The 24,041-nt window shown below is 58.4% G+C and overlaps 1 protein-coding gene across 4 annotated transcripts in view; it reads left to right on the forward strand.

Annotated features, from left to right (window-relative positions):
* Positions 1 to 22,084, forward strand: part of SOX13 (SRY-box transcription factor 13) — a 38,252-nt gene extending 16,168 nt beyond the window's left edge. For 2 of the 4 annotated variants that reach the window (XM_041422617.1, XM_041422619.1), the window contains exons 2-14: positions 13,041 to 13,242; positions 14,198 to 14,294; positions 14,432 to 14,518; positions 15,218 to 15,390; positions 15,811 to 15,879; positions 15,986 to 16,100; positions 16,191 to 16,273; positions 16,790 to 16,949; positions 18,121 to 18,230; positions 18,334 to 18,430; positions 18,512 to 18,655; positions 19,516 to 19,732; positions 20,389 to 21,616. In XM_041422617.1, the coding sequence (XP_041278551.1) occupies positions 13,041 to 13,242; positions 14,198 to 14,294; positions 14,432 to 14,518; positions 15,218 to 15,390; positions 15,811 to 15,879; positions 15,986 to 16,100; positions 16,191 to 16,273; positions 16,790 to 16,949; positions 18,121 to 18,230; positions 18,334 to 18,430; positions 18,512 to 18,655; positions 19,516 to 19,732; positions 20,389 to 20,662 (1,828 nt within the window). In that variant the 3' untranslated portion in view covers positions 20,663 to 21,616. Of the gene's footprint in view, positions 1 to 13,040; positions 13,243 to 14,197; positions 14,295 to 14,431; positions 14,519 to 15,217; positions 15,391 to 15,810; positions 15,880 to 15,985; positions 16,101 to 16,190; positions 16,274 to 16,789; positions 16,950 to 18,120; positions 18,231 to 18,333; positions 18,431 to 18,511; positions 18,656 to 19,515; positions 19,733 to 20,388; positions 21,617 to 22,043 lie in introns of those variants that run through there. The other 2 variants (XR_005953981.1, XM_041422618.1) reach the window with 2 other exon arrangements.
* The last annotated feature ends 1,957 nt before the right edge of the window (positions 22,085 to 24,041 follow it).

A 24,041-nucleotide genomic window follows, 5' to 3' on the forward strand; every position in this document is an offset into this window, starting at 1 on the left:
GGCTGGGGGGCTGAGGATGGAGGAGTTGGGGGGCTCAGGAGGAGCTGGGGGAAAATCAGGGATGATTATGAAGGATCTGGGGGGCTCAAGAGGAGCTGAGGAGATCCAGGCTGAGGCAGGAGGAGCTCTGGGGGCTTGGAGCTCATTATTGAGGAGCTGGGGGTCTCAGGAGGTGCTGGGGGGCTCAGGGGTCTGTGGGGTCTCAGGGCTGATGGTGCAGATGGAGGAGCTGGGGGTTCAGAGCTGATGGAGGAGCTGAGAGGGCTCAGAGGTGATGGAGAGGGGAGTTTGGGGGGCTCAGGAGGAGCTCTGGGGTTCAGGAGGTGCTGAGGGGGTGCCCAGGAGAATCTGGGCTGAGCTGAGCCGGGCTGAGCTGAGCCGGGCCGAGCCAAGCCGGGCTGAGCTGAGCCGGGCTGGGCCGAGCCGGGCCGAGCCAAGCCGGGCTGAGCTGGGCCGAGCCGGGTTCTCCCAGGCCGGGGGTCCCGGCAGCTCCGGAGCCGGGCTCTCCGGGCTCTGCGCGCTCCTTCCTGCAGCATTTTGGGGTTCGGGTTCACGTTTGAGTTTAGGTTCAGGTTTGGGTTCGGGTTCAGGTTTGGGTTCGGGTTCAGGTTTGGGTTCGGGTTCTAGTTCGGGTTTGGGTTCCGTTTTGAGTTCGGGGGCTGGTTCTTGTTTGGGTTCGAGTTTGGGTTTGAGTTTGAGTTTGGGTTCGGGTTCTGGTTCGAGTTCAGGTTCGGCTTTGAGTTTGGGTTTAGGTTTGGGTTTGGGTTTGGGTTCTGATTCTGGTTCGGGTTTGCATTCAGGTTTGGTTCTGGTTCTGGTTCGGGTTCTGGTTTGGGTTTGGGTTTGGTTCTGGTTCTGGTTGGGGTTCAGTTTTGGGTTCGGGTTCTGGTCCTGGTTCTGGTTCAGGTTTGGTTCTGGTTCTGGTTGGGGTTCAGTTTTGGGTTTGGGTTCTGGTTCTGGTTCAGGTTTGGTTCTGGTTCTGGTTGGGGTTCAGTTTTGGGTTCGGGTTCTGGTTCAGGTTCAGGTTTGGTTCTGGTTCTGGTAGGGGTTCAGTTTTGGGTTTGGTTCTGGTTCTGGTTCTGGTTCTGGTTCTGGCTCTGGTTCTGGTCCTGGTCCTGGTTCTGGTTTGGTTTTTCGCGCTGCAGGGAGGGCGCTCCGGGCCGGAGTTCTGCGCGATGCCTCAGCGATCCCACCCGCTCTAACCCGGCGGGGAACACGCAGAAGGGAAATAAATTAGCGCGGTTTCTGACAGTTCTGCTGGAAAACATCTCCGTGTTCTCAGCCCATCCTGCGCCTTCCAGGGAGCCCCTGCGGGGTGGGATCTGCCCCGGCCCCCGCGGAGCCGCCCGGCCGGGCACTGCCTGGGCTCCTGCAGCTCCGGGAGCTACAGAAAAGGAAAATTTCAGACATTTCAGAGCTGGGAACGGAGCTTTAAATTGCAGAGAGGCAAAATTTCAAATATTTCAGACTGTTCCCTCCAACAGCCCCACAGGGTCACCCGTTGTGGGGATGGCTTGGAAAATCCTCTGATCTGGGGATGGCTGAGCTGGGAATGGGAGAGATGGGAATGGCAGAAATGGGGAATGGCAGAGCTGGGAATGGCAGAGATTGGAATGGCAGAAATAGGGAATGGCAGAGCCTGGGAATGGCAGAACCAGGAATGTCAGAGCTGGGAATGGCAGAGATGGGAATGGCAGAAATGGAGAATGGCAGAGCTGGGAATGGCAGAGATGGGTATGGCAGAGCTGGGAATGGCAGAACCAGGAATGTCAGAGCTGGGAACGGCAGAAATAGGGAATGGCAGAGCCTGGGAGTGGCAGAGATGGGTATGGCAGAGATGAGAATGGCAGAACCAGGAATGGCAGAACTGGGAATGGCAGAAATAGGAACAGTAGAATTGGGAATGGCAGAGATTGGGAATGGCAGAAAGTTGGGAATGGCAGAGCTGGGAATGGCGGAACCAGGGAACGGCAGAGCCTGGGCACAGCAGAACCAGGAATGCCAGAACTGGGGAATGGCAGAGCCTGGGAATGGCAAAGCTGGGAATGGCAGAAATTGGGAATGGCAGAGCTGGGAATGGCAGAATTAGGAATGGCAGATCCTGGGAATGGCAGAAATTGGGAATGCCAGAGCTGAGAATGGCAGAGCTGGGAATGGCAGAGCTGGGAATGACAGAATTAGGAATGACAGAAATGGGGAATGGCAAAAATAGGGAATGGCAGGGCCGGGAACGGCAGCTCCCGAGCAGGGCGGGCGCTGGGGAATGCCAGAGCCGGCCTTATCTTTTGTCTGGAACAATGGAGGGCTCGGCCCTATTGTTCTGCTCTCACGCCCAGCGGAAAGCGGGGTCCCCCGGGGCAGGGGCTGGCTCGGGAGCGTGCCCGGATCCACGGCAGGGACGGGCGGGGGTGGCACGGGTGGCACGGACCCCTCGTGGCTGCTCCAGCGAGTTCCCGCCGGGAGCCCTTTCCCGCTGGTTTTCCATGTGGATTTTAGGAGCAGGGAGGTCCCCCTGGAGAGCCCAGCTGCAGGCTGGGCAGGGCAGAGCAGGATTTGCTGCTTTTAGGGGCTTTTTTAGGGATTTGGGCTCTCAGGTCTCTGGGATCCTGTACCGGCTCCTTCCTGGTGTGTTTCCTCTGGTTTGTGGGTCCGTGCTGGGAATCTGGCTGGGGAAAAGACATTTTTGCATGTGGGATTTGTGTGTTTTCCCAAAAAAACTCATCCTGGGGGCTGGGCAAAGCTGGCACAGCTCAGGAAAGAGACACAGGAGCCCGGGACTGCTCAGGCTGCAAGCACAGCCCCAAAATCCATTTGTTTTCCCAGGGGGGAGTAAACCATCCCAATTTCTTGGGACCAGGCTGGGATGGGCACCTGGAGGCCAGAGCTGCCAATTCCCGCTGCTCAGGGAGCCCAGGGGACATGGGGACAGGGCAGGGGGTGACACAGGTGCCACCAGCACCACGAGCCCCTCGTGTGCTGCGGGACATGGGGAGCCCCAGTTTGACACCCCATCCCAAATGACGAGGGCTGGTGGCTTCTGGTCTGTGCTGGGATTTTGTTCTGCCATGAAAACCACCCCAAAACCCCTCATTCCCAAAAACCTCATTCCCAAACCCCTCATTCCCAAACCTCTCATTCCCAAAAACCTCATTCCCAAATCCCTCTGCTCCCCCCGAGGCGAGGAGCCCATCCCAGAGCTGAATTTGCTGTTTTTTAATTCCCCCAAACCCAGCAGGGAGAGGAGGGGTGAGGCCCAAACCCCAAACCCATCCCTTTGGGATTGTGGCGGTCTGGAGGTCGCTGCTCCCAAATCCCTTTGGATCCTGCAGCGGGATGCAAAGTGGGGTGTCCCGAACCCCAAATGCCAAACCCCAGGACCAGGGGGTGTCTCTGTGAGCTGAAATAATGCCCAAAAAATGACAAACTGGTGGCAGCAATGGCTGCCAGGCCCTCCTGCAGCTCCTGGTCCCCGTGAGGCCGCGGAAGCGCCGCCGCCGGATGCTCGGTGTCACCCGAGGCGGGGGATGAGCTCAGGAACCCAAACCCGCACCCCAAACCAGGGCAAAGAGCACCCAAACAGCCCTGGCTGAGCGGGGAAACGGGGCCAAAAATGTTCTGCCCAGGGGGGTTCATCCAACCCCATCCATCCCTGATCCCTGTGAGCCCGGCGGGAACCGAGTCAGGGCTGAATTTGGGCAGGGATTTGGGGCAGGGGGTGATTTGGGGGAGATGATATGGGGACAGGAGATGATCTGGGGACAGGAGATGATTTTGGGGACAGGAGATGATTTTGGGTCAGGAAATTATTTTGGGGGCAGAAGATGATTTTGGGGCAGGAGATGATTTTGGATCAGGAAATTATTTTGGGGACAGGAGATGATTTGGGTACAGGAGATGATTTTGGGGAAGATGATTTGGGGACAGGAAATTATTTTGGGGCAGAAAATTTGGGGACAGGTGATGATTTTGGGGACAGAAGATGATTTTGGGGCAGATGATTTGGGGTGATGATTTTGGGTCAGGAAATTATTTTGGGGGCAGAAGATGATTTTGGGGCAGGAGATGATTTTGGGTCAGATGATTTGGGGACAGGAGATGACTTTGGGGCAGGTGAGGAGCAGCCAGTGGCACCTTTTCCCTCAGACTGAGGTTCACAAAGGCCCTGATGGCTCCTGAGGCAGCTCCCAAAACACCACCAAAAAATCCCATCGCCGGAACGTGAAGCAGCCCCAACATCTGGAACTCCCTGCGCCCCAAATTTGGGAAGTGTCTCCACGTCCCCTTTTGTCCCTCCACGTCCCCTTCTGGGGACAGTCTGGAGGTGAGGACGTGTTTGTTGCAGCTCAGGGTGCCGAGCACAGGGACCCCAAAGGTTTCCGGGGCGCTGCCGGCTGCGGCTGTGGGGCGGAAACGCGGCCCCAGAAGATTTTGGGGCGCGACTGGGGGCTTGGGTGCTGAGAGTGAGAGACCCCAAAGCTGGCTCTGAGCACCCTTGGGTGCTCCTGGGTATGCCCAGCAACGCTGGGAAACTCCAGGTGGGAATGGTGCCCACAGATGGGAAAATCTGGAAAAAGAATGGGGTAGTGGAAGGTGGGAAATGACGTGAAATGTTGAGAGTGGGGGGTTATGGATATGGGGTTTGACATGGGATGGACACCCTAAAAACCTGGAAAAATATGGAATTATTGGGAGGTGTAAAAATCCCATAAAAGCTCAAAGATGGGGGGATGTTGGCTGGGATGGACACCCTAAAAACCTGGAAAAATATGGAATTATTGGAGGTTTAAAATCCCATAAAAGCTCAAGGATGGGGGGATGTTGACATGAGATGGACACCCCAAAAACCTGGAAAAATATGGAATATTGGAAGGTTTAAAATCCCATAAAAGCTCAAGAGTTGGGAGTTATGGATATGGGGGTTTGACATAGAATGGAGACTCCAAACTTTTGGAAAAATATGGAATTATCAGAAAGTTTAAAATCCCATAAAAGCTCAAGAGTTGGGAGTTATGGATATGGGGGTTTGACATAGAATGGAGACTCCAAACTTTTGGAAAAATATGGAATTATCAGAAAGTTTAAAATCCCATAAAAGCTCAAGAGTGGGGGGTTACGGATACGGGTTTTGGACATGGGATAAACCCCCCAAAAACCTGGAAAAATATGGAATTATTGGAGGTTTAAAATCCCATAAAAGCTCAAGGATGGGGGATTATGGAGTGGGATGGACCCAAACCAGCACCAAGTTCTTCACATCCCCAACTCCACCCATGGGTTTCCCATGGAAGAAGGATTTGGGAAGGGCTTCCCTCCCACCAGGAGCTGTGGGGCAAGAGGGTGAACCTTGCTTTGAGATTTTTTTTTTTTTCCCCAATAAGGCCAGGAAAAAGAATCAGAAGTCTTGGCCCTCCCTCCCTCAGGCGATAGGAAAAAAAAATCTGCTTTAAATTCTCCTTTAAATTCTGGTTTTAAAACCTTCTCGAAATTCTGGCTTAAAGTCAGGTTTCGAGCCAAGTCTGGTTTAAAGCCTTGATTAAAATCTTGTTTGCGCTCAGCGCCTCGGCCGAGCCCCCCACCCCCGGCCGTGCCTGGAAACGCTGAGTGACAGAAGTGACACGAAAACGCCACCGAGATCGGCCACCCCGATAAACCCCGCTCTGGGGCCAGGGCAGGGCAGGGAGGGAGCCGTGCCAGGCTCGCCGTGCCAGGCTCGCCGTGCCAGGCTCGCCGTGCCAACCTCTGGGTGAGTTGTCCCCATCCTCATCCTGGTTTTTTTTTTTAATTTATTTCTCTGCGTTTTGTCACTTTTCGAATTTCATTCCGTCATGGGTGGCTCCATTGGGGAGCGAGGGGATGGCCTGGAGGGGGTTTGGGAGCTGCTCCAGGGATTTCTGTTGGGTGCCAAGGTTCTGGAGCTGCCCCCAAAACCCTTCTGTGGGTCATGGGGCTGATCCTGCCCCGCTGGGTTTGGGATAAAGCTCAGCACCCACAGGCCAGGGGGGTTTGGATCCAAAATATCTTTTGAAGTTTATTTTTGATGCAGAAAAAAAAGGGAAAAAATGGTAAATCCTCATTTTAGAGTGTGCCAGGATTGCCTCTGTTAAAGAGGGAACGTTTCAGGGTTTTTTAGGGTTTTAATGTGTGGGGGTAGGAACGGCAGAGGAAAAGGGGATTAAAAAAAAAAAGGAAAAAAAGTTTTGCTTTTTCATAGATGTTTATACCTGTGATTTTCTGGGAAGGAAACTTTGTGCTTTTAGATTCTCCCTGCCCTTAATTTCCCTCTCTTGAGCATCCCCTTCCCCTAAAACCCCATAAAATTCCCTGGACATCGACCCTGCAGAGCCGAAGGTGCTGCAAGGAGCCTTTTCCTTAGGGATTTACCTCCTGGAGTGACAGAACCAACCCCAAAGCTCCCAAATTCTGCTCTGGAGGCCAGGAAACGGGAATGACCAGCGCTGGTCCCGGGGCCATCACGTGGCTCGTCCTGGGATTGTTCCCGGGATTGGGGTTGGAAATAATTCCAGCGGAGTTTCCTCCGCTTCCCTGATGAGATCATTCCCGCCTCATAAATCCCGCGGCCAGGAAGTTCCACCTGAGGTTCAGGCGGGTTTTCTTTTTTTTTTTTCCCCTCCTATTTCAAACCCTCCCCACAGCAAAAGGAAAAATGTGTTTGGGTCGTGGCTGTGAAGGGGGTGGCCCTTGGCCAGGGAAGGATCCGGCTGCTTCCAGGGATTGGGATTTATTTGGGTAATTATGTTCCAGGGATGGGGTTTAATTTGGATAATTATGGACCTCCTGGCTGGGTTTTGTCGCACAGGCTCGTGGGAGGCAGAATCCCTGGATTTGGGGTTGGGAAGGAAGGTCCCAGCTGCTTTTGGGATCTTAAAAGATGGAAAATTGATGCTCTGCACCCCCAAAAAAACTCCATAACGTGGCTGTGCTGAGAATTCCAGGCTTGAGGAGGGGACACCAGGATGGTCCCTGCAGAGGGGACCTGGTGGAAGGGGGGGTGGCACGAGCAGAGGGGTGACCCCGACTCCTTCCTGTGCCGGGAGTTTCCATGATGCTGGCGCTGTCACCGGCGCGTCACCGCCGTGCCCTGACCCCGTGGGGGCATTTCCGGATGTTTCCAGAGGCCGTTTGTCCTTTGGGGAAGGAGAAATCTCCTTCAGGGAGCTGAGGGTGGGTGGAGGATGGACAAACACCCACCTGGTTTGGGGGGACAGCAGGAAACCCCAGCTCCTGCTCACCCCAAAGGCCGTGCCAGGATGGAAAGGGGCATTTGGGGTCGGGGGGTGTCTTTGGGATGGGGATTTTCCATCGGGTATGGCTGGGAAGGACAAACCAGGCAATTCCCATCCTGCTCCTGCTGCCCCTCGGAGCATCCCCCTCCCCAAATCCCCCGTGGCTACCAGAGATCTTCCACCTCACAGCGGATTTTGCAGCTTTTCCGGCACCCCGAGCTCTCTGGGCAGGGGAGCTTTGGGTTTTTCTGCTGCTGAGTGCAGGTGAGGTCGAGATGGGAGAGAAAGCGGAGGCGGCCGAGGATGGGGCTGAGCCCAAATTTGGAGCTGCTGCTTTGTGAGGCAGCGGGGTGGGGACACAGCCCTGGCAGGGGACACGGGCTCTGAGCAGTGACACACTGACTGTGGCTCTCACGTGCTGCTGGTGCCATTTCTGGGGCTGAAAATGCTCATCCTGCTGCCTTTTGGGGTTAAAAACCAATTTTTCAGAACCAGCGAACCCTGTGGCTCTGATGTGGTGCTGGTGGCATTTCTGGGGCTCAAAATGCTCATCCTGTAGCCTTTTGGGGTTAAAAAGTGAATTTTCAGAACCAGCTAACCTTGGGACACAGCCCTGGCAGGGGACACGGGCTCTGAGCAGTGACACACTGAGCTGTGGCTCTCACGTGCTGTGGTGGCGTTTCTGGGGCTGAAAACCCTCATCCCGTTGCCTTTTGGTGTCAAAAAATGATTTTTCACAACCAGAAAATTCAGTTGCTCTCATGCAGTGGTGGTGGCATTTCTGAGTCTAAAAACCCTCATCCCGTTGCCTTTTGGGGTTAAAAAATGGTTTTTCAGAACCAGCACCTTGGGGTCACAGCCGTAGCAGAGAACATGGCCTCTGAGCAGTGACACATGGAGCTGTGGCTGTCACGTGGTGGTGGTGGCATTTCTGAGTCTAAAAACCTTCATCCCTTTGCCTTTTGGGGCTAAAAAAGGGGATTTTTCAGAACCATCAAAACCTGTGGGTCCCACACGGTACTGGTGGCATTTCTGGGGCTGAAAATTCTCATTCCATTGCCTTTCGGGGCTAAAAGATGATTTTTCAGAACCAAAAAACCCTGTGGCTCTGACATGGTGGTGGTGGTGCCATTTCTGGGGTGAAAACGCTCGTCTCGTTGCCTTTTGGGGTTAAAAAAGAATTTTATAGAACCAGCAAACCCTGTGGCTCTGATGTGGTGGTGGTGCCATTTCTGGGGCTGGAAATTTTCATCCAGTTGCCTTTTGGGGTTCAAAACCAATTTTTCCAAACCATCAAACCCCGGGGTCTTGCATTTCCTCACCCACGTTCTTCCCACCCCCATGGACGGACAGCACATCCCACCTCCCCCCACGTCCACCTGCCGTTCCCAGGGAATGACCCCAAATCCCGGGATGCTCTGGATCCCCAGGGAAAGGCCGGCAGCCCCATGAACTTCCCCCAGCCAGGGCCACCGGCCACCCCTGGCCATCCCTGCCCGGGCACGGCGGAGCAAACATCCATTCTTTTCTCTTGGAAGACACCCGGGGCGGAAACGCTTGGAAGCGGCCCCGAAAGGACATTCCAAGTCTGGCAGGAAAGCGGCCCCGCTCGTCTGGCAGGAGATGGGCTATTGTCTGTCCCGGTGGCCGGCCGGGATTCCTCAGGTCCTGCCTGGAAGAGGAAAAATCTCCGTGTGTGTCTTTATTTTTTCCTCTGCCCTCTCCCAGGGGTGTCGCGGCTGCTGCTCGTGCCGGCGTTGCTCCTTTGGTGTTTCCTCCTTGGATTTTTCCTTGTTTTGCCAGGTTTCCTGGGTTCTGGTGGTGGGATGAGGTTTTTTTTTGGGATGATTGGGAACCACGTTGGGTTCCTGAGGGGAAGAGATGTGGGTGGAGAGCTTTGGGAGGGAGGAGAGCAAGAACTCCAGCAGCTGGGACAACCTGATGGGCAGGAGAGGGCAGGGTGATCCCGAAAATCGGGGCAGCCAGCTCCCCCAGCCAGCTCGCCAAGGGTCTCTTTGCTGTCCCTGGGGTGGGAATGTCCCCAAACTGAGGGGCAGGATGAGCCCTGAGGCAGGAATGATGTGACACGGGGTGAGGGATCTTGGTGGCTCTTGGATCCCCAAGGTCCTGCGGTGCTGAGATTTTGGCATCTCCTGGATCCCAAACTCCTGCAGTGCCAGGGTCTCAACATCTGGATCAAAAACTCCTGCAGTGCTGGGATCTCAACATCTGGGTCCCAAACTCCTGCAGTGCTGGGATCTCAACATCTGGGTCCCAAACTCCTGCAGTGCCAGGATCTCAACATCTGGATCCCAAACTCCTGCAGTGTCGGGATCTCAACATCTGGATCCCAAACTCCTGCAGTGCCAGGGTCTTGGTGTCTCTTGGGTCCCAAATCCCTGCTGTGCTGGGATCTCAGCATCTCTTGGATCCCCAGATTCCTGTTGTGTTGGAATCCCATTGCCTCTTGGATCTCCAAACTCCTGTCGTGCCGGGATCTTAACGACTCCTGGATTCTCCTGGATCCCAAACTGTGGGATTTTGGCATCTCTTGGATCTCCAAGCTCCTGTAGTGCTGAGATTTTGGCATCTCCTGGATCCCAAACTCCTGCAGTGCCGGGATCTCAACACCTGGATCCCAACCTCCTGCACTGGTGGGATTTTAGCATCTCTCGGATCCCCAAACCGGTGCAGGGCAGGGTGGGGGTTTTCTGGCACCTCATTCCCTTCTCCCAGCCCCTGGAGCTGTTCTGCTCCACACAGCCGGGGCCGATAGGATCAGGCCTGGCTGGCGGGCAGGAAGGGTGGCACGGCCACCGGGAGAATTGCAGGACGTGCCGTTCGCGGGTACGAACCGGGAAACGCAGGCTGTCACCATCCCGAAAATCTTGGAGCTGCTGGGCTGGGATTGGGAGGAAAGGCGAAATATGACTTCAAATTTGGAATTTCAGGCCTTTGCTGCTTGTGGGATGAGCCCCCAAAGAGCTGGGAGGGAAGGAACCATCCCATGAGAATTCGAGATCTGTTTCCATCCTCCAGGCTGGTGCTTTCCATCCCGACCCCATTCTCTCCCTTCCTCCCCACCCTGGATTTAACAGGGAACGTTAAAAACCAAGAAGATCCTTTCAGTGCGATTGTTCCGTGCCCATTGTGTGCCCCAGGCAGCCCCGGAGCCCACACCTGAGACCCGCCCGGAATGAGATAACAGCGCGTTTTCCCCTTTTCCCCTTTTTTTTTTTGTTTGCTCGGCAGGGTGGATAACAAACCCTCAAAGAGGCCTCTTTCAAACACGGCCCTATTAAAGCCTGGCCCCATTTTAAGAGTGAACTTCCAGTGGCACCGGGAGGTGAAGCACAATGGGAACGGGACCTGCGGGAGGGTTGGGATGGGATTTTGTCCCAGCCTCAAACCGAAGCCATCGCTCCGTGCCGCTGTGCTGCTCTTGCAGCATCCCAAACCTACAACATTTGGATTTGTGCATGGAAAAAACGCCAAAAAAGATGGCAAAATGGCATTGCACGCACACCTGAGTTGCTCTGCTGTGCATTCCTGCCTCAGTTTCCCCACCTATAACATCCCCACAAGGCAAATCCTTGCTGGAGCAGGCACAGCTTCCCACCGGGTCCGGTCCTTCCCGGCAATGGATTTTGGGGGCCGGGTGGCCCCGGCCAAGGTGAGCCGGGGCAGGAAGGGGCGCCGCAGGATGCGGCAGCCCCCAGGCAATGCGGGGCCGGGAGGAAACCCGGCGGGTTTGTTCGGCGGAGGGCGAGGGAACCGAGATTAAAAAAAGGCCCGCTAAGATCAGAAAGGCTGGCGAGCACAGTGCCCTATTGTGGAGCTGTCACACTTCCCTTTACTTTATTGCTTTTGTCCAACACCCCATTGTTCCACTTCCTTTTGTCCCCTATTCACAGCCCTGGCTTTTCATTACCCAGCCGGCCTTGTTGTTTTCATTTCTTTTGTTTGAAGTTCCTGAGAGGAAGGTTTTATTTTCAGCCGTTTGATTAATTCGCAGCTTGAGCCGGGCTTTGTTTGTTATGTAATTGCTGCCCCCAAGCCGGGCGGCCCAGCTCAGCCCTCCCCACCCCGCTTTGCACCCCCAAACTGGCTTTAGGGGCTCCTGAGGGGGGTCTGGGAGGTGAGAGGGTGCTGGGTTTGGGGTGGCATCCCCCCGGCAGGTGCTGCCCCCATCGCAGGGCAGTCCCACAACCCAGATCCCAATTCCAGGGTAAATCCCTTCCTCCTTTTCCCATTATTCCCACTGAAAGGCGAGGACAATGCTTGTTCCCGTTCTTGCTGTGTGGTGTGAGGCTTGGTGGCCACGAAAGGCAAATCCCCGTGGCACGGCCCCGTGGGCACCACCGATCCTGGCACTGGCTCTTGGCAGCCCTGGCACCCGGAACGAGGGGTGGGACACGTTTTTTGGGGACAAACCCCATGGAACGCCAGTGCTTGGGGTCCCCATGGGGTGTTATAACCCATTCCTTATAAATCTCATGGTCACTCCTGCAGTGCCCGTCTGGGACTGGGATTGGCACCCAGTGGGGTCCCCATGGGGTGTTATAACCCATTCCTTATAAATCTCATGGTCACTCCTGCAGTGCCCATCCGGCAGCACTGGGACTGGGATTGGCACCCACAGAGGTTTGTGGGATCAGGGAGAGCCATTCCTGGGGCCAGCCCCTTGTCCTGGCAGGGCCTTGGCAGTGCTGTGCCAGGGGCTCCCAGAGGAGCTGTTCTGGTGGCCAGTCCTGGTCCGAGATCCATTCCATGACGGGGACTCCTGGAGGATCTCTTTTGGTGGCCGGTTCCAGTCCCATCCCATCCCAGAGACTCCCAGAGGAGCCATCCTGGTGGCCAGTCCTGGTCCCATCCCATTCCAGGGATTCCTGGAGGAGATGTCCTGGTGGCTGGTCCCAGGTCCTTCCCATGCTGGGGATTCCTGGAGGAGCCATTTTGGTGGCCAGTCCCAGTCCCATTCCATTCCAGAGACTCCCAGAGGAGCCGTCCTGGTGGCCAGTCCCAGTCCTGGTCCCAGGTCCCTCCCATGCCGGGGGTTCCTGGAGGAGCCGTTCCGGTGCTGTTCCAGCCATTGTTGGGCAGAGCCAGGATTTCCCCTTCCCGTTGGATCGGGAAACCCGTGGCTGCTGCGATGGCTTTCTAGGCATCCTGGAGCAGTGAGGGACCCCTGGGCTGCTGGTCCCTGTCACCCTGAGCCTGGGCTTGCTGGAGGTGGCATGAAGGTCCCTCAAGCTGTCCCTCAATCCCAATCTCTGGGATCTCCGGGCTGCCTTTAGGAATTCATTCCTCCATCCCAGGTGTGAAGGGTTGGTTTCCCTGAGGATTGAGCCCCAGAAACCTGGGAAACCAGGAACGAGAGCTCCCAGGGTGTGAAGGGTTAGTTTCCCCAAGGATTGAGCTCCAAAAACCTGGGAAACTGGGAATGAGAGTTCCCAGGGTGTGAAGGGTTGATTTCTCTGAGAACTGAGCCCCAAAAACCTGGAGAACCAGGAACAAGAGCTCCCAGGGTGCGAAGGGTTGGTTTCCCCACGGATTGAGCCCGGAAAACATGGAAAAGTGGGAACAAGAGCTCCCAGGGTGTGAAGGGTTGGTTTCCCTGTGGTTTGAGCCCCAAAAATATGAAAAACCAGGAACAAGAGCTCAGCTTTCCCCTTGGCAAACCCCAGGGACGCTGTCCTTGCACCTTGGAGCACGCCAGTGTGGCACCAGGCTGGGAGAGGGGTGCCCATGCCCAGGGGTGCCCGGTGGCCGTGGTGACGTCCCTGCTGTCCCCAGGATGTCCATGAGGAGCCCCGTCTCTCCACCCCCGGAGCTGGATGGAGCGGGCACCATGGTGAACTGCGCCGTCAAGACCGAGGAGAAGAAGGAGGGCGGCCCCGAGACGCCCCCGGGGGCTGCCCCCAGCGCCGAGCCCCGGCCCCACGACCCCCCGGGGCCACCTCCCAGGGATGGCACCGACCCCCAGGGCCTGCCACAGGTGGGTGTGACAAAGCTGGTGTTGCCCCCAGCCCTGCTCCGGACCCTCCATCCCATGGAGGAGGCGGTGGCTGCTCCCCCGTGTGGCTTTTCCTCATCCCGAGGAATTAAAACTGAAATCTGAGGCTCTCCCAAGGTTTTTTTTTGCTGCTCTTTTGAGCCCAAAAACCTGGAGAACTGGGAACAAGAGCTCCCAGGGTGTGAAGGGTTGGTTTCCCTGAGGATTGAGCCCCGAAAACCTGGAAAACCAGGAACAAGAACTCCCAGGGTGTGAAGGGCTGGTTTCACCAAGGACTGAGCTCCAAAAACCTGGAAAACCAGGAACAAGAACTCCCAGGGTGTGAAGGGCTGGTTTCCCCAAGGATTGAGCCCCGAAAACCTGGAAAAGCAGAATCAAGAAATCCCAGGGTGTGAAGGGCTGGTTTCCCCAAGGATTGAGCTCCAAAAACCTGGAAAACCAGGAACAAGAGCTCCCAGGGTGTGAAGGGTTGGTTTCCCCAATGATTGAGTTCAAAAAACCTGGAAAAGTGAGAACAAGAGCTCCCAGGGTGTGAAGGGTTGGTTTCTCTGAGGTTTGAGCCCCAAAAACATGAAAAACCGGGAACAAGAGTTCAGCTTTGCCCACGGCAAATCTGGGGCTGCTCTGGGGTCATCCCTGGGCTTTGAGGGCTTCACCTTCGGTGTGGAACCCCCAACGACCCCCTCCAGGTGTTCCCCATCCCTTCAGCCTCCCTTCCCCATTGTCCTGGGGTTTTCCCTCTCCCTGCTCTGCCCTCAGAGGGGAGAGGGGCTCAGGGGACAATGGGAGAAAATTCCAGCATTTCCATGATGCTCTCTGGGTGGGATTCAGGGAATGTGCCTGGCACAGCGTGCTCCAGCTCCCAGCATCCCACCAGATGGGGATGTCCCCTGCTGGGGGTGTCCCTGGTGGTGGCAGTGACATCTGTGTCCCGCAGGAATCCACCGGGGATGTCCCCGAGCCCCGGTGTTCCGCCTTCGAGCCGGCTGGGAGTGGCCAGGAGAAGCTGGACTTCAACAGGAACCTGAAGGAAGGTGGGAAACGTTCCCAAGGGACCTCTTGGGATCCCTTCCCCGCCCCTCAGGATTTCCCCAGAGCTGTGGGATGGACTGAGCCGTGCTGCAGAGCCTTGGGATGTGCTCACGTGGTTGTCCCCTGTCCCTGTCCCCAGTGATGCCAACCATCGAGAAGCTGCTGGCCAGTGACTGGAAGGAGCGGCTGCTGGGCCGGAACACGGCTGAATCCAAGGAAGTGAAAGGTGGGATCCCCCTCCACCAAGCTCCCTCCTGCCTCGCAGCTGGGAGCACCAAAGCACGAGGGGAGATGTCCGCATTTCATTGGGATTTGTCACTTTTTTAATTGTTTATTTTGGAGGTGAGCATCTCTGCTACCTCTGACTGCATGGTCGGGGGGTTCAGCGTGTGGGGATCTTTCATTCCTCCCCAAATCTGACATTCCCTGGTCACCCCGTGGTGGCTCTGCTGGCTTTAGGACTTCTCTGCCTCACATTTCCCACCCCAAAGACTTCAGTCTCAGAGGAAATAGGAATTATACTCCTTAAACAAAGCCACCTCCATCCCACCTTGTGTTTCACCCTCTCCCCCTCCCCACCCCCTGACCCTCATCCAGTCGAGTTTTTCCCCCCAGGAACCCAGGACAAAATTGTGTTTTTTAATTGTTTATTTTGGAGGTGAGCATCTCTGCTGCCTCTGACTGCACAGTGAGGGGGGGTTCAGCGTGTGGGGATCTTTTATTCCTCCCCAAATTTGACATTCCCTGGTCACCCGTGGTGGCTCTGCTGGCTTTAGGACTTCTCTGCCTCACATTTCCCACCCCAAAGACTTCAATTTCAGAGGAAATAGGAATTATACTCCTTAAACAAAGCCACCTCCATCCCACCTCGACCCTCTCCCCCTCCCCATGTTCTGACCCTGATCCAGTCGGGTTTTCCCCCCAGGAACCCAGGAGAGCCTGGCGGAGAAGGAGCTGCAGCTGCTGGTGATGATCAACCAGCTGTCCACGCTGCGGGACCAGCTGCTGACGGCGCACTCGGAGCAGAAGAACATGGCCACCATGCTCTTCGAGAAGCAGCAGCAGCAGATGGAGCTGGCACGGCAGCAGCAGGAGCAGGTGGGGACCGTCACCCCTCCGCGATCCCTTTGGGACTGTGGGACCGTGAGTGGCTTTGGGGTCCTGTTTTGTGTTCCCATCCCAAAGCCCTCGGAGCTGGGAGGAGCACGGGTGGATGGAGATGGGGGTTGAGCCCCCCAGGATGAACAAACCACCCCAGGTGCCTCCTGCCTGTGCTCACCTGCTCCTTGGTCACCTCTCCCAAGGGCAGGGGTGACACCGCTGTCACACCTGGGGTGTGACACACAGCCCTTGTGTCCCTCGAGGTGGCTCAGGGCAGCTCAGCCCCTCCTCCTGCCCTTCCCATCGCCCTGGGGACCCCCTGCCACCCTTTTCCTGTGGTGCTGGCCGGGTTCTGCCAGGCTGGAGGCCAGCCCAGCGCTGTCCTTGATGTCACCAACGCCGCTGTCCCCTCCCCAGATCGCCAAGCAGCAGCAGCAGCTCATCCAGCAGCAGCACAAGATCAACCTCCTCCAGCAGCAGATCCAGGTAAAGGCAGGGGACACCTCTGTCCCTGTGACTGCAGCCTCCCGCTGTCCTGCTGTCCCCAGCCGGGGGTGGCACAGCGTTGATCTGGCGTCCCTGTCCCCTCCAGCAGGTCAACATGCCCTACGTGATGATCCCCGCCTTCACCCCCGGCCACCAGCCCCTGCCGGTCAGCCCCGAGTCCCAGCTGGCACTGCCCATCCAGCCCATCCCCTGCAAACCGGGTGAGTTGGGGCTGTCCCAGCCCTGCGGGGTGGCCTTGTCCCCCAGCCGTGTCCCTGTTGTCCCCAAGCGCTGTCCCTCTGCTCCCGCAGTGGATTACCCGGTGCAGCTCCTGCACAGCCCCCCTCCTGCCACGCTGAAGAGACCCGCGGGCCCGGGCCACCTCCAGATGCAGGTACGGTCCCAAAAACCAGGCACAGCCCCAAAAACCCTGGTACAGCCTCCAAAAACCCTAAAAACCCTGGTACAGCCCCCCAAATCCTGGTACAGCCTCCAAAAACCCTGGTACAGCCCCAAAACCCCAGACACAGCCCCAAAAACCCCAAAACCCCTGGTACAGCCCCCAGAAACCCTGGTACAGCTCCAAAACCCCTGGGACAGCCCCTCCAAACCCTGGTACAGCCCCACAAACCCTGGTAAAGACCCAAAACCCTCCCAAACCCTGGTATGGCTCCAAAAACCCCCCTGGGACAGCCCCTCCAAACCCTGGTACAGCCCCACAAACCCTGGTAAAGACCCAAAACCCTGGTATGGCTCCAAAAACTCCCTTCAACCCTTGGTACAGCCCTCAAAATGCCCTTCAACCCCTTGTAGAGCCCCAAAACCCCCCTTAAACCCCTGGTACAGCTCCAAACCCTGGGCTGGGGCTTTAGGGTCAGCTCCTCACCCCCCACCCCTCCCTCCTCCTCAGGAGACCTCGCAGCCGCTGAACCTGACAGCCAAACCCAAAGGTCCCGAGCTGCCCAGCGCCTCCAGTTCGCCCAGTTTGAAGATGAGCGGCTGCCAGGCGCTGCCACCGAGCCACGGCACCAGCAGGGAGCTGCAGAGCAGCCCCTCCAACCTCCCACTGGGTGGGGACACAAGTGACATCGCTGTCACCCTGGGCTGCGCCACCGCCCGGGGCGCTGCTGGGATGGTCGGGTGGGGTCAGTGGGGTGGGGGTCAGCGGGGTGGCCGCTGGCACTGAGGGGTGCCCATGGGCGTGGGTTGAGTGGTCAGTGGGGTGACCACTGGCAAAGATGGGTGCTCTTAGGGGTCATTGGTGTGAGGGGTCAGTGGGGTGACCACTGGCACAGATGGGTGCCACTTAGGGGTGGGTTTGTGAGTGGTCAGCAGAGTGACTACTGGCACTGAGGGGTGCCCATGGGCGTGGGTTGAGTGGTCAGTGGGGTGACCACTGGCAGTGATGAATGCCCGTGGGGTGGGTGCTGTGAGTGGTCAGTGGGGTGACCACTGGCATTGACAGGTGCCCATAAGGGTGGGTACTATAGGAGGTCAGCAGAGTGACCACTGGCACTGATGGGTGCTCATGGGGTGGGTGTGTGGGTGGTCAGTGAGGTGACCACTGGCACTGATGGGCGCCCTTAGGGGTCAGTGCTGTGGGGGGTCAGCAGTGGTCAGTGGAGTGACCACTAGCACTGATGAGTGCCCATGGGGGTGGATGCTGTGAGTGGTCAGTGGGGTGACCACTGGCACTGACAGGTACTCTGGGGACTCTGGGGTGGCCACTGGCACTGATGAATGCCCATGGGGTGGGTGTGTGAATGGTCAGTGGGGTGATCACTGGCACTGACGGGTGCCCGTAAGGGTGGGTTCCGGAGTGGTCAGTGGGGTGACCACTGGCACTGACAGGTACTCTGGGGACTCTGGGGTGGCCACTGGCACTGATGTGTGTGAATGGTCAGTGGGGTGACGGGTGCCCGTAAGGGTGGGTTCCATGAATGGACAGCGGGGTCACTGCTGGCACTGACAGGTACTCTGGGGCGTCAGTGGGGTGGCCACTGGCACTGACGGGTGCCCGTAAGGGTGGGTTCCGTGAATGGACAGCGGGGTCACTGCTGGCACTGACAGGTACTCTGGGGACTCTGGGGTGGCCACTGGCACTGCCGGGTGCCCCTGGGGGTGGGTCCCCTGGGGGGTCAGTGGGGTGGCCGCTGGCACGGATGGGTGCCCCTGGGTGTGGGTACCCTGGGGGGTCAGTGGGGTGGCTGCTGGCACTGACGGGTGCCCGTGTCCTGCCAGGATTCCTGGGAGAGGGCGATGCCATCACCAAAGCCATCCACGACGCGCGGCAGCTGCTGCACGGCCACGGCGCCGCCATGGAGGGGTCACTGAGCAGCCCCTACCGCAAGGTGAGCGCCACTCTGTGCTGTCACCGTCCCCTCTGCCACCCCAGGTCACCAGCCACAGCTGTCCCCGGGCTGGGGGCTGGCTCCTGACCCCGCTGTCCCGCAGGAGCCCGTCGGGATTGACTCCTCCCCGGTGAAGGAGCGGATGGAGGAGAACCCCGGCCACCGGCTGGACGAGGCTCTGCTGAGCTGCGAGATGGACGGTGAGGGTGGCCAGGGCACGGTGGTGACCCCAGGGTGGCTCTGTCCCCTGGCTCCTGCCCTCATCCCGCGTGTCCCTGCAGGCTCCCGGCACTTCCCGGAGTCCAGGAACAACAACCACATCAAGCGGCCCATGAACGCCTTCATGGTGTGGGCCAAGGACGAGCGCAGGAAGATCCTGCAGGCCTTCCCAGACATGCACAACTCCAGCATCAGCAAGATCCTGGGTGAGATCCCGGGGCTGGAGCCCCTCTGCAGCCCCTGGAGAGATGGGAATGAGATCCTGGGGCAGGATCCCCTCTGCATCCCCCAAAAATCCTGGGGCAGGAGCCCTTCTGCAGCCCCTGGAGGGACGGGAATGAGACCTGGGGATGGGGATCCCCTCTGCATCTCCATGGAGGGATGGGAATGAGATCTGGGCATGGGGATCCCCTCTGCATCCCCTGGAGGGATGGGAACAAGATCTGGAGACAGGGGATCCACTCTTAATCGCCACAGAGGGACCCCCCTGACCTGGGGGAAGTTAGGGAATGAGGGGATGAATCCAGGAGGGAAGGTCAGGGAATGAGGGGATGAATCCAGGAGGGAAGGTCAGGGAATGAGGGGATGAATCCAGGAGGGAAGGTCAGGGAATGAGGGGATGAATCCAGGAGGGAAGGTCAGGGAATGAGGGGATGAATCCAGGAGGGAAGGTCAGGGAATGAGGGGATGAATCCAGGAGGGAAGGTCAGGGAATGAGGGGATGAATCCAGGAGGGAAGGTCAGGGAATGAGGGGATGAATCCAGGAGGGAAGGTCAGGGAATGGGGGGATGAATCCAGGAGGGAAGGTCAGGGAATGAGGTGATGAATCCCTGGAAATGCCCAGGGAAGTTCAGGGAAGCTGTTCCCGATATTCCAGCAGAAGCAGCTGCGGCACGTGTCTCCCACCAGCACTGCCATAAATCCAGGCACCATTCCCACAATCAACACCATTAATTAACATCATTAATGAATCAACCAACAGCACCAATCCAGCTCGGGATGGGTTCACCCCGATCTCCTGGCTCAGGCAGGCTGTGAGGACGCTCTCCTCCTTTCCCCACGCAGGATCCCGCTGGAAATCCATGTCCAACCAGGAGAAGCAGCCCTACTACGAGGAGCAGGCGCGGCTGAGCCGGCAGCACCTGGAGAAGTACCCGGACTACAAATACAAACCGCGGCCCAAGCGCACCTGCATCGTGGAGGGCAAGCGGCTGCGCGTGGGCGAGTACAAGGCGCTGATGAGGAACCGGCGCCAGGACGCCAGGCAGGGCTACTTGATAGGGTAATTGATAAGGGGATTGATAAGGGGCGTTGGTAATGGCGATTGGCAAGGGGGAATTGGTAAAGGGGGATTGGTAAGGGGGGTTGGTAATGGCGATTGGCAAGGGGGAATTGGTAAAGGGGATTGGTAAGGGGGAATTGGTAAGGGGGATTTGATAAGAGGGATTGGTCAGGGGTATTGGTAATGGGAGGATGGGTAATGGCGATTGGCAAGGGGGAATTGATAAAGGGGGATTGGTAAGGGGGGATTGATGAGGAACCGGTGCCAGGATGCCAGGCAGGGCTACTTGATAAGGGGATTGATAAGGGGGGTGTGGTAATGGGGTTGATAATGGGGGAATGGATAAGGGGTGAGGGATTGATAAGGGAGATTGATAAGGGGGATTGGTACAGGGGGATTGATAAGGGGGGATTGGTAAAGGGGATTGGTATGAGGGGATTCATAAAGGGGATTGGTATGGGGGAATTGGTAATGGGGATTGGTTAAGGGGATTGGTAATGAAGGATAAATAAGGGGGATTGATAAGGGGGATGCCCACCTGGTGCCCGTGGGGTTGGTGCCCACCTGCCCCTCTCATAATTCCCCCCTCGGGATGGCCGAGGGCAGCCCCCTGAGCCCTGTCTGCCCCTCTGAGTGCCCACCCCCGTGTCCCCCAGGCCGCAGGGCAGCCAGGTGCCCCCCAGCTCCTCGGACGTGCTGTACCCGCGGCCGGTGGGCGTGCAGCTGCCCCCGCCCCTCCTGGAGCATTACCTGCCCCGCGGCGTGGACCCCACCATGCCCGTCATCGTCAACACCCGCAGCCTCAAGGACGGGGACGCCGGGGACGACGGGCACTCGGTGCCCGAGGGGGACATGTACCGCTACAGCGAGGACGAGGACTCGGAGGGCGAGGACAAGAGTGACGGCGAGCTGGTGGTGCTGACGGACTGAGGGGACAGGGGACAGCGGAGGGGGTGGCAGGGCTGGCCGCCACCCCCGGGAGGGCACCGCGTGTCCTGGTGGGATGGCACTCTGCCACGGGGGAGCTGCCCACCTGTAGAAGGGTCCCACGAGGGCGGGCACCTGGGATTTTGGGTGGCACGGACTGGCTTGGCCTTGCTTTGGTGGCACGTGGAGCCGAGGCCAGCGAGCCTGGAGATTTGGTGACGCTGTGGCTGCTGTGTTGTCACCCCCGAGGGGACCTGAGGCTGCAGGGAACCCCCAGAGCATCTCCAGCCCTGCGGCACTGTGGGTCCTGGAGAGCCTCACCTGCTGGGCACGGGGTGGGGACACAGGATGAGGACACAGACTGGGGACACAGGACAGGGACACACTCGTCCCTCCTCTATCCTGGCGTGACCTCCCCTCCGCGCTTCCCGCTCGCTCTTTGGCGCCTGCCAGCGAATTCCCCCGAGCCAATTTTAGCTGCAGCCTGGCCCCGGCCAAAGGCTCCTCGGGGCCCTTTGTGCTGCCGGCAGCTCTGGCCCACTTTGGGAATAAAGCGGGGGCTGTTCCTGCCCTGCCAGCCCCGCTCGGGGGGGACGTGCCCGCCTGTGCCCGGGCACCTGGCCCTGCAGCCCGGGCTGCACCTGAGCCCTGCGGGGTGAGGGGAGGGAAAGGAGCCGCTGAGGGGAAAGGAATTGTGAGAAAAAGAGTGTGGTGTGGTCAGAGCCTGCTCCAGGGGCTGGGGTGTGGCTGGGCATGGGTGAGAGTTAGGGGTGGCCAGGTGAGTGTGCCATGTCCAGGGGTGTGGCAGTGCCCAGGTGTGCATGTGTGGGGGTCCAGGTGAGTGTGCAGTGTCCCTCCGTGTGGCAGTGCCCAGGTGTGTGTGCAATGCCCAAGTGAGTGCAGTGTCCCTCTGTGTGGCAGCATGCAGGTGTGTGTGCCATGTCCAGCTGTGTTCAGTGCCCAGATGTGTGTGCCATGTCCCAAGTGAGTGCAGTGTCCCTCTGTGTGGCAGCATGCAGGTGTGTGTGCCATGTCCAGCTGTGTTCAGTGCCCAGGTGTGTGTGTGTGCCATGCCCAGGTGTGTGTGTGCCATGCCCAGGTGTGTGTGCAATGCCCAGGTGTGTGTGCCATGCCCAGGGGTGTGGCAGTGCCCAGGTGTGCATGTGTGGGGGTCCAGGTGAGTGTGCAGTGTCCCTCCGTGTGGCAGTGCCCAGGTGTGTGTGCAATGCCCAAGTGAGTGCAGTGTCCCTCTGTGTGGCAGCATGCAGGTGTGTGTGCCATGTCCAGCTGTGTTCAGTGCCCAGGTGTGTGTTTACCATACCCAGGTGTGGCATGTGTGGTGTCCAGGTGAGTGTGCAGTGTCCCTCCGTGTGGCAGTGCCCAGGTGTGTGCCATGCCCAGGTGTGTGTGTGTGCCAGTGTCCAGGTGAGTGGCAGTGCCCAGGTGTGTGCCATGCCCAGGTGTGTGTGCCACGCCCAGGTGTGGGTGCCATGCCCAGGTGTGTGTGCCACGCCCAGGTGTGTGCCATGCCCAGGTGTGTGCCCTGTCCCCCTGTCCCCAGCCGCTCTCTCCCCGGCCGTGTCCCCGCTGTCCCTCTGTGCGCGGGGCTCCGGCACCTCCGTGTGGCACAGCCGGGAACAGCCCCGAGCCTGGGACAGCGCGGGGACAGCGCCAGCGCTGGGGACACTGCAGGGACTGTCACTGTGCTTGGGACAGCACGGGGACAGCGCCAGCGCTGGGGACAGCGCAGGGACAGTGACAGCGCTGGGGACACCACGAGAGCCGTGGCCACCTGGGCTCGAGGCTGCACAAAGTGGGCACCAGCCTCTGTCCCTTTGTCCCTCTGTCCCCTTGTCCCTCTGTCCCCTTGTCCCCAAGCCGGGCTGGGGATCCCAATCTCAGCAGCAGCACCCGAGTGCTGGGGACACTGCTGTGGGGACATCCCTTATCCCAGGGGACATCCCGCCAGCCCCTGCCCTGCTCTGCCAGCCCCTCCCTGCTCCCCTGCCCTTTGTCAGTGCTTTATTTATTCCCAACTCTCTGGGGAGGGACAGGGGTCACTGAGGTGGGACAGGGGTCCCGGGGAAGGACAGGGGTCCCTGAGGTGGGACAGGGGTCCCTGGGGACAGACAGGGGTCCCTGGGGAGGGGTCCCACTCCAGGGCTGGGCTTTGCTGCAGAGGGACTGGCAGCAGATGTGTCCCCTCCCCACAGCTGCAGCTCTTTTTGTCTCTCTTCCATTACTTTTTCTTTTTATTTTTTTGTTGTTTCGTTTTGTTTTTTAAAGATTGTAAATATAGATAGAGCTTTATTTTGTTAATAAGACGACGAGTAACTTAACCTGTATATTTCACATCCCTGTTTACAATCGTTCCTCCCCTTGGCCCTTGGCACAATAAAAGTGACTTTTTGGAGCAGAGAGAGGGGCTTGGGCTTCACCAGAGTGGGGGTGAGGGTTGGATGGGGACATCTTGGGGTACAGAAGGGACAGGAGCACCCCCAGAGCCTGGGGGGGGCTGCCCCTGCTCCAGCCCCAGATCCACAGCCCCAAATTCAGCTATCAGCAGCTTTTATTTCCCACCGAAACAAACACGGACGTGCCAGCAGCCCTGGGTCTGCCTGGGGGACATCCCTGTGCCTGGAGAAGGGACAGACACCTTGTCCCCACAGCCGGGGGGAGTATGGGGCTCTCGGGGACATCCCTGAGCCCGGAGAAGGGACAGCCACCTTGTCCCCACAGCCAGGAGGGGCACAGGGCTCTTGGGGACATCCCTGAGCCCAGAGAAGGGACAGCCACCTTGTCTCCACAGCTGAGGTGGCACAGGGCTGTGGGGGACATCCCTGTGCCTGGAGAAGGGACAGACACCTTGTCCCCACAGCCAGGAGGGGCACAGGGCTCTTGGGGACATCCCTGTGCCTCGAGAAGGGACAGCCACCTTGTCCCCACAGCTGAGGTGGCACAGGGCTCTTGGGGACATCCCTGAGCCCAGCGAAGGGACAGTCACCTTGTCCCCCCAGCTGAGGTGGCACAGGGCTCTGGGCGACATCCCTGTGCCTGGAGAAGGGACAGACACCTTGTCCCCACCGCCAGGAGGGGCACAGGGCTCTTGGGGACATCCCTGTGCCTCGAGAAGGGACAGCCCCCTTGTCCCCACAGGGTACCTTGTCCCCACAGCCGGGGGGAGCATGGGGCTCTGGGGGACATCCCTGAGCCCAGAGAAGGGACAGTGACCTTGTCCCCACAGCCGGGGGGGCACAGGGCTGTGAGGGAGGTCCCTGTGCCTGGAGAAGGGACAGTGCCCTTGTCCCCACAGCTGAGGTGGCACAGGGCTGTGGGGGACATCCCTGAGCCCAGAGAAGGGACAGTCACCTTGTCCCCACAG

The sequence above is a fragment of the Onychostruthus taczanowskii genome, unplaced genomic scaffold (assembly GCF_017590055.1).
Source record: "Onychostruthus taczanowskii isolate IOZ18803 unplaced genomic scaffold, ASM1759005v1 scaffold74, whole genome shotgun sequence".
NCBI lineage: Eukaryota > Metazoa > Chordata > Aves > Passeriformes > Passeridae > Onychostruthus > Onychostruthus taczanowskii.